General features: G+C 42.4%; 1 protein-coding gene across 1 annotated transcript; it reads left to right on the top strand.

Moving 5' to 3' along the window:
- Positions 1-2,218: 2,218 nt before the first annotated feature.
- Positions 2,219-9,461, top strand: LOC106510814 (peroxisomal sarcosine oxidase; the record flags this gene model as incomplete). Its single annotated transcript, XM_013999538.1, is given in 3 exon segments — positions 2,219-2,371; positions 5,284-5,433; positions 9,386-9,461. Coding segments are annotated over 3 exon segments (334 nt in total), but the record flags the coding sequence as incomplete, so codon positions are not given.
- Between the last annotated feature and the right edge of the window lie 484 nt (positions 9,462-9,945).

Genomic DNA, 9,945 nt, shown 5'->3' with positions numbered 1-9,945 from the left:
CTAAAAATTCTAAAATAATGAACAAATGAAAGACATTTTTTCAGCCATGCTTCAACAGAATAAAAATTAATAAAACTCATGAAACAAGCTTGGACAGAAATGATTGTACCCTTAATTTTGCACAACATTTTGAGTCAATCCCTGCAGTCAAACGGTTCCTGTAACTGTCACTGAGATGTCTGCAGMTCTCAGCTGGTATTTTGGTCCACTGTTCATCAGCAAACTGCTGCAGTTGTCTCAGGTTTGATGTTTCAGCTCCKTCCAAAGATGCTCAGTAGGATTTAGGTAAGGATCGTAGAAGGAATTGTCCAGTGTTTTCYTCTGAGCCGTTCTTGGGTGWTTTTAKCTGTTTTGGGTCAGTTGCAAGACCAATGACCTGCTGAGACCAAGCTKTCTGACACTGGGCAGCACATTTCTCTCTAGAATCCTTGATAGTCTTGAGATTTCATTGTACCCTGCACAGATTCAAGACCCCCTGCAGATGCAGCAAAGCAGCCACAGACTATAACAGACCTCCTCCATGTTTCACAGTAGCGACAGTGTTCTTTTCTTCATATGATTCTTTWTTTTTTCTTGTTTCYGCTCTCGGAGCAGTTAGATGCTTCCTCCTTCTCTCCTRCCCTTTCTTATCTTTCCCTGCTTTGCTGCTTGGAGSCTTCTCTACATTTTTCRTCCGAAATAAGAAATTATGGATATTTTTATTTTTATGGATTTGGTTAGCTGGTCTCTAAATAAAATTCTTGGAACAAAGTTTTTTCTTCTTCCATGGGAGGACATGTCAAAGGTGGGACCTCTGTYCTTTGTTCTGGATTTATGTCTGGACTTCGATCACTGGATTCTACAGATTGGCTGGGTGGTCTCCTGGTGTTCTACAAATCAGCGTYGGTGGCTGTTCATCTCCTGGCTGACTGACCAATTCGATTGGTGGCCGTATTCTATCAGAACTCAGACATTTTGCCTTGAGCGAGCTGGACTCGGTTTGCAAGCGGTTCTATTGAGGGTCGCGGGCCGGCTGTGGTCCCTGAACTTTGCTGGCCAGATGGAATTGATCTGAGAGGAATCTGATAGATTCGGCTCGGCRGAATTTGTCCACACTATTTTGCCTGATTGGATTCGCCACCTTGAGATGCACCATCAGGACACTAAAGCAGATGGAAATTTGTTGTCGTCTGCCTGACCCTTCTGTTCCCAAAACAACTGATTACAGAATCTGGATCTCCCTGACAACGGCCTTGGATCTGTTGACTAAATTCTTCCTGGCTGGATGTGTCGACAAAGGCTCTGCCCCTAACCTTCCCCCTCCTCTCGCCCGTCTAATCTGCTCTTCCAGAGAAGGCTGAAAGCTGCACAGAAATGAACAGTTTCCATCAATATTCTGAACTATGGCTGTGCATGGTTTAGGGGACTGGATTCTTCGGGCCCCCTTAATCTCACTTACTTCTCTGGCTAATAAACTTGCTCTATGCAGAGGTTTTTACATAAACACCATAGTGTGTCACAGTGTTGATATAATATGATGTTTTTGTTTTTTTCTCATCTTCCCTTTCCTTGTGTTTTTCAGTTTTTCTTTGTTTCTAAGTTGGTGCCATGGCAGGCAGCCTGTTACTGCAACTCCACTGTTTTGAGCTGCTGTAATGTTCAAATTTCCCCACTGTGGGATCAATAAAGTTCTATCTTATCTTATCTTATCTTATCTTATCCCTCTGTGAACATAGATGTGCCTTGCCAAAAGGTTCGATTTTTGTCTCATCTATCCAGAGGAATTCTCCTAGAAGCTTTGAGGCTCATCAACATGTAGTTTGGCTTTTTTATGATTTGGTGTCCTCCTTGGTCGTCTCCCATTACGTCCCCTCTGGCTCAAACGATGGATGGTGTGATCTGACACTGATCCTTGAGCTTGAAATTCACCTTTAATCTCTGTAAAAGTTTTTCTGGGCTCTTTTGTTAACATTCGTTTTCGTTTCTTTGATTCATCATCAATTTTCCTCYTGCGGTCATGTCCAGGGAGGTTGGCTACAGTCCCATGGATCTTAAATTTCTGAATAATACATGCAACTGTGGTCACAGGAACATCAAGCTGCTTGGAGATGGTCTTATAACCTTTACCTTTAACATGATTGTCTATAAATTTCTTTCTAATCTCCTGAGACAATGTAATGTAAGTCTTTCTGCATTAGATCTGTTGTTTAATGTGGGGTCTTTGGTTTCCGTCGTGTAGGTAGTGAAGATCAATGTGTGCTACTGGAAGGAGAAGGTTCCTGGGATGTATCATGTCAAGAAGCGCTTCCCCTGCTTTATACAGACGGAAAGTGAGGAAACCAAAGAACACATCTACGGACTCCCGTCCAACGAGTACCCAGGCATGGTGAAGGTATGTGAGAGGTCATGATATACATGCTGCTTCTATTTGGTTGTAGTCTACAACATTTAAATCTAACCACAGATTTTACAAGCTACAGACAGACTCTGGGTGCATTACATTTATATTTAATAACAAAAAAATGCTGCATTGTCTTCCAGAGGCTTTGAGGTTAAAGAGGGAGAGAAGGATCTTTTACTGTAGGAAGAATATTTACTTGTATCTCTTGGTAAAACACTGACCCTGAGTAGGAAAGTGAGACCAGTGACTGAGCTGTTCTCACCACAGCATGCATGGTCTTTTTGTCACACCAGKGTCTTCTTTTTGAACGGTAGCTTTCTGCTAAGCTATCTGAGAGGTATGTTCATGAAGGGACCTGGTCTCAGTGAAGACAGATCCCATCATGAAGCTATCTTTGTGACCTGTCCATGATTGGACCTGGTYTCAGTGAGGACTGATCCAATCATGAAACTATCTGAGAGACTGTCCATGAAGGGACAGCACCTTCTCAGCGAGGACATGTCCCGTCATAAGGATGGGAACATAATGAAGGGGTGCAGCTGTCTGTCTGAGCACTTCTTCCTTTAAATGACATGAACGTAAAAAGTTAAAAGAACCTGGGGACCAAATGTAATTTAAAACTGCAGCAGTGATAAAGGACAGTGGGATGATCTGTGTTCTGTGTATGTCCAGCCAAAGCAGTTGCCGGTCTGTTGGGCACAGCCAAGTACAACGGTACAAAAAGGCCAGTTATGCACAAACCAGGACACATCCAAATTCACTAAGCTGCCCCAGCCATGCCCTTTGTCAGCTGCGAATCATGAATACCTTCTCACTTTCTCTGTGTCTAAATGTCACACTGTGGCAGACACTTACAGTAATATTTCACACCAGAATGTAGGCTCTTATTGTGAAGGTGGAGAACAGAAAGAGAGTTGGATATACACCGTGAATAAAGTGAGATTCCACCAGCAGGTTGCTGGTTCGATCCCCCGTCCAGCTGTCTCAGTTGTTGTCCTTGGTGGAAGTATGCCTCCACATATACAGAGTCTCTTTTTACCTGACTTCCACAACACAACAATTCTGAACCTGCAAGGATAAAAGGTGTGAGTGGGAAATTTTTTTTCAAACACTAATGGTTATTTTAGTTCTGCCACTAGGTGACGCAATGGGAAAATTAAGACATTAACATATGACCATGTTCAGGACTTGTATTATGCACATTTTTTTTTATACAATTAAAAGTGATGTTACCACCAAAGCTATGTTTTAATGTGAAAATGGGCAGACTAAAAAAGAATCCCACACTGATCAGATTAACCAACAACCACTGATTAATTTTATGAACTAGTTTGTGAAGAAGCTGTGCCCCAAATTTGAAGTCAATACACTCCAGATTTTTATAGGTTTTATAATATAACATCTTATTTGGTGGACATGAACAGATGCATAGTTGCATCAAATTTTATAGGTGTACATTAAAGTAGTAAGGTGAGCTGCAGTCAAGATGGTGCTAAAGAGCTAATTTTCAACAAATTCAATTCAATTCAGTTTATTTATATAGCACCAAGTCACAACATACGTTGTTCTAGGGCACTGTACATGAAAAGAATAATCTAAAGAAGAAAGCAGCAGATTGTGTTGAATCACTTCATCACAGTCTCCCATCCTGAGCAAACGGTGGAGAGGAAAAACTCCCTGCTANGAGAAGAGAGACCAGCACATCTGGATCTTTGAGCCTGCCTATATTTACACAAGATCTAAATATGTGCCAAGTTTTGAGAAGCTCAGCCCTACAACATTGTTAAATTTGCAGTTATGAACTTTTGGGGACATGTTAAAGATCACCAAGCTGCCCTGACAATGGTCTTTGGCCGCTGATAGTGATGGATATTTCCTTGGTTTTTAAAAGAGTATATTTTACAGTGCAATTTTGAAGCTGCTAGGGTGAAAGGTTTGAGTGGRAGATTTTTTTCAAACGCAATTGTAGGGTTAACCTACGTACTTAGTGATTTATTTGATTCTGTAAAAAAATAAATGATCTTGTTTATTTTAGATCGACTTAAATTCACTGAGTACGTTCCTCTTATTGTGTTTTTGTCCATTCATTTTTGTATGAAGATATTACCGAAAATAAAGKGATCCATGCGAAAATAAATTCCTTATAACATTGTTATAAGAAGTGTGGGGGTGAATCCTACACTGTAGTCACATCACAACATTCGAATATGGCCATATTTAGGACTGGATGCCTATCACCATGTATAATTTTACACAGTTTGGACAATTTACAGTGACTTCAAGTAGAAAAGACATAATCAAAAAAAAGTCCACGTCCACATCATTCAAACCAACCAACTTTTTTTATAACTTTTGTGCATCATATTGTCAAGAAGCTTTGGTCGAAATTTGGAGTCAATATGTTCAAATTTGAAGATGAAATAAGTATTTGGCGTGACATGMTAATCAACAAAATTAGTCATTCATTCAAAATGGACAACTTTGTTAATATGGTGCCAAGAGACTTTCTTGTCAGTACTGGAGTGTTGTACCTGTGGAAATTTCACGTGTGTATGTTTAAGTCATAAGAGAGGCTGATGTTTAAAGGGTATTAGAGAGCCAATTTGCCACGCCCACATCTGGAACTTTGCACCTCCCCATATTTATGCTAGTTCTATGTAACTGCCAAGTTTTATAATGCTCAGCCCACTGGAACGTGGTGAAAAAACTCTGGTTGGTAGAAAAACAAACTAATAATAGTAACAGTCAGGTCGCTGTTTCACGGCACACCTGTCCAAATAAAAACACTTCAGATGTCATTTTGGTTTGAAAACTCGACGTTGTATAAAAGGCTGGATTGTTGGAATGTGTTGCAGCACAACCAGTTTTCTACATGACCAACATCACGTGTTCTCTGGTTGCAGATATGTTACCATACAGGGAGCAGGACGGAACCAGATCGGAGAGACCAGCAGACAGACCGCTCTGATATTCAGATCCTCCAGCGCTACATCGCTCGATGTTTCCCTGGTCTGATCCCTGAACCTGCTGTGGTGGAGAGCTGCATGTACACGGTACGAGCCGGTCCGGACTGTACCAGGGAGGGGACAGGACCAAACAGAGGGCTTCTGTGGTTTCAGAGCTGCTTTGTGTGCAGATGTGTGTAGCTTTGGAAAAAAAACTCACAGCAAGGTGGCTCCAGAAGTTGGTTTGAGTTCAGGGGCGGCTTGGCAGTTCGGAGCAGCTCAAAACAAAAGTTGTAACTCCAATCAGGAGGGATATTTCCTTGTAATTTCGAAAAGAAAAATTGCTGCGACGAAGAGAAAGAAGCTGGAAACTCYGTTTTTCCAGCACAGAAAAGCAAGAAAGCTGGAGACCCTCACGGCATCTTGACCCAGCAAAGCAAAACAACAGACTGACTCCAACGGAGCAAAGAAGTTTTTAGAGTTTTAGACTGCGAACAGCGAGGCACTGTTCTCAGGACAGAGGAGATAAGAATATGTGTAACCGGCGGGGGCCTGCGTGCTCGTCGCTGCGGGCCWTTGTGGGGCTGCTGCGTGTGGTCACTGGTGGGGTTCTCCCGGGTCTCCCCTATGGTTTRACCTGGGGGTGGGTGTACAGCTCTCTTCACGTAGGTGTACCTGGGGGCCTGGTGCTTGAGGTTCCTCCTGGGGTCTTTGGCTCTGGCCTCCCCTTATGTCTGCCTCGTGCCTTGGGGGTCGGCTCTGAGACTCCCCCACAGTCACTATTATACATTCCGTTGGAGAAATCCTGTAAATTTATGCTTGCTCACAACCGCACGCAGACAGGTGTTCAGATCCGAGGGGTTCTGAATGATCACCAGGTATATATAGGTGGGTGTTTGTTTATCTGTCTAAATGTATGTATGTATGCTTTTGCTATGTTTTGTTACCTTAATTCTTTGCAGGTGTGCAGACAGATGTTGGATGGATTGTATTGTTTTCTTGACGTATATCTCACGTATCATCAATTCTTTTTCACTTTTTTCCATTACATTATAACTATTCTTTCCTTCTTTTTTCCTTTCTTTCATCTTCTTTCTTGTCTATCTAAAAAAACACTGATGATGAAGAAGCTAAGATACAAATATTCAGATATTTAGTACTGCTTTCTACTGAAGTGGTAAAAAAAGAATGTGTCTGCAGGTGTCGTGGTTTCTCCTGAGAATGTGTGTGTGTGTGTTGTCTTTGAGTGGAAGACCCAACTATCCAAACATCAGAACGTAACACACAATAATTAAAGAGCAGAAGTAACTAAACTCTTAAAAACAGCATATTAATATTCTAACTAAGTAATGGTTACCATTATGAACATTGACTAAATAGACTATTAAGAATGATTGAGTAATGCTTATCAAAGAAAGGATAAAAATATAAGTTTTAACTACAACACATANAACACATACTCTGTTATCATTAACTCATAAAAGTCTAAGCATAATCAGAGACAACAAATGCAGAATTATTATAAGTTAAATTAGAGAGCCCTTAAAATTAAAGACAAAAAATCAAACATCTTAAACTGATGAAACATTGGAATTATATTGAGAAAATGACAACATAAGGTTTGTTTTATTTCATTTTTGTTTTTATCAACAAACAAAAAATCTCCATGGGAGCAGGAACCATGTTGGTTTTCAAGAGGAAAGGAAAGGCAAGCTTTTCTTTCAATTAAAGCTCTCAGCAGAGCTGAAAATATTAAGTCTGGGAAGAGGAGAGATTTGACCCCAGGTGGTCAAAGGTCAACCAGTGGTGAGGTGAGGTGAGGTGAGGTGAGGTGAGGTGAGGTGAGGTGAGGTGAGGGGTTTCCCTACATGTGTACTACACCAAAAGGAAAATTGAAATTACAAAATGTTTCCAATTGTTCTTTTTGTCACACTTGTGTTTCTGTGATCATCAAACAAATGTTAATATGAGATCAAAATAACCCGAGTAAATATGATGATTTAATTTATTAAAAGAAACAAACCTCTTCAGCCTGACCCTCTGAGAAAAGAACCTGGTTGTGTTCTTGTCAGTCAGGTGACAACAGGTTTTCCTCTGGAGGAAAGTTGATCATCAGAACCAACCTATGGGTCCACATTGTCCCTCAACATGTTCCATCAGTGAGTTCTGAAGCAGCCCCAGACCATCACACTACCAACCCCATGTCTGATTGTGGGGTTGATTTTCTGAAACTCAGTGTTKGTTTCACAGCAGGTGGATCAGGACTCACCTGTTTTCTATCAGATTACAGAGGTTCTCAGGATTATTAAGATGTTTTCTGTAAATGTGAGTCATTTTTTATTCTTTATGCTCAGCTGTGGTTTTTGCCTCTGAGCTCTCCCATGGTGCCATTTTTCATCTTTTGAATTTCATTTCATTAAATGTGGTGGACTGGTAACTCGTGGGGACATTCACTGATGTTTCTGTTTGAATGGTTTCTACATTCTGCAGGTCTGGTGGTCATCAGGTCTGGTGGTCATCAGGTCTGGTAACAATCAGGTCTTGTGGTCATCAGGTCTGGTGGTCATCAGGTCTGGTGGTCATCAGGTCTGGTAACAATCAGGTCTGGTGTTATCAGGTCTGGTGTCATCAGGTCTGGTGACATCAGGTGTGGTGGTCAGGTCTGGTCCCATCAGGTCTGGTTGTCATCAGGTCTGGTGGTCATCAGGTCTGGTAACAATCGGGTCTGGTGCCATCAGGTCTGGTGGTCATCAGGTTTGGTGTCATCAGGTCTGGTGATCATCAGGTTTGGTGCCATCAGGTCTGGTAACAATCAGGTCTGATGGTCATCAGGTCTAGTGGTCATCAGTGTTCTAGTGTTCATCAGGTCTAGTGTTCATCAGGTCTGGTGGTCATCAGGTCTGGTGACAATCAGGTCTATTGGTCATCAGGTCTGGTAACAATCAGGTCTGGTGGTCATCAGATCTGGTGCCATCAGGCCTGGTGGTCATCAGGTCTGGTAACATTCAGGTCTGGTGCCCATCAGGTCTAGTAACAATCAGGTCTGGTGTCATCAGGTCTGGTGGTCATAAGGTCTGATGGTCATCAGGTCTGGTGGTCATCAGGTCTGGTAACAATCAGGTCTGGTGCCATCAGGTCTGGTGGTAATCAGGTTTGGTGTCATCAGGTCTGGTGATCATCAGGTTTGGTACAATCAGGTCTGGTGGTCATCAGGTCTAGTGGTCATCAGTGTTCTAGAGTTCATCAGGTCTGGTGGTCATCAGGTCTGGTGACAATCAGGTCTATTGGTCATCAGGTCTGGTAACAATCAGGTCTGGTGGTCATCAGATCTGGTGCCATCAGGCCTGGTGGTCATCAGGTCTGGTAACATTCAGGTCTGGTGTCATCAGGTCTGGTGTCATCAGGTCTGGTGACATTAGGTGTGGTGGTCATCAGGTCTGGTCCTATCAGGTCTGGTGGTCATCAGGTCTGGTAACAATCAGGTCTGTTGACATCAGGTGTGGTGGTCATCAGGTCTAGTCCCATCAGGTCTGGTACATCAGGTGTGGTGTTCATCAGGTCTGGTCCCATCAGGTCTGGTGGTCATCAGGTCTGGTAACAATCAGGTCTGGTGGTCATCAGGTCTGGTGGTCATCAGGTCTGGTAACAATCGGTTTGCTGCCATCAGGTCTGGTGGTCATCAGGTTTGGTGTTATCAGGTCTGGTGATCATCATGTTTGGTGCCATCAGGTCTGGTAGCAATCAGGTTTGGTGGTCATTAGGTCTAGTGGTCATCAGTGTTCTAGTGTTCATCAGGTCTGGTAACAATCGGGTCTGGTGCCCATCAGGTCTAGTAACAATCAGGTCTGGTGGTCACAAGGTCTGATGGTCATCAGGTCTGGTGACATCAGGTCTGATGGTCATCAGGTCTGGTGACATCAGGTCTGGTGGTCAAAGACCAACAGTTCTGTAGAACTCTTACTTTTCAAACCCACATTGATATTCTATCAGTTGTCAGGTCTTGATCTTGGTTTGTACCATTCTATTTAATGTTAATTAGAATTATTTGCTTGTTTTGCAGCTAACTCCTGACCAGGATTTTGTTCTGGACTGTCATCCAACCTATAACAACATTATCATCGGGGCTGGATTCTCAGGTACATCACAATGCAGAACACCGAAACCTGATCAGTTTGGAGAAAATCTGCACAAAGATCCACTGTACCTTTTATTTATTATCATCACTTCTTCACTCGTTAACAGTAATAATTCATTCATTTAATTCATCTGGATGTGGACATCAGGTTCTGACTCATTAAACTCAGGTCAAGGAGCAGTGTGGACTTAGTCCTGGTTGTGGATCAGAGGACAAGATCTTCACAATGACTGGGATGTAATGGGACCAGGAGAAGGCTCATGACCGTGTTCTCTGAAGTGGTCTGTGGGGATGCTGCAGGAGTTATTGGGGTATCAGGAGGGGTTTGACTATTCAGTCTCTGTAGAACCAAAGCAGCAGCTGCGTCCACATCTCAGACACACACATGTTCATTTCAATTTTAACTATGTAGGAATTACTCCATGAAGATTAGGACCAGCCTAAAGTTCATAAAATAATCCAGCCAGATCTTGCAGAAGGAAATC

Source organism: Austrofundulus limnaeus, unplaced genomic scaffold (assembly GCF_001266775.1).
Source record: "Austrofundulus limnaeus strain Quisiro unplaced genomic scaffold, Austrofundulus_limnaeus-1.0 Scaffold2334, whole genome shotgun sequence".
Classification (NCBI taxonomy): domain Eukaryota; kingdom Metazoa; phylum Chordata; class Actinopteri; order Cyprinodontiformes; family Rivulidae; genus Austrofundulus; species Austrofundulus limnaeus.
Note: the sequence above shows the minus strand (reverse complement) of the source record. Positions and strands in the feature narration are given on the sequence as shown.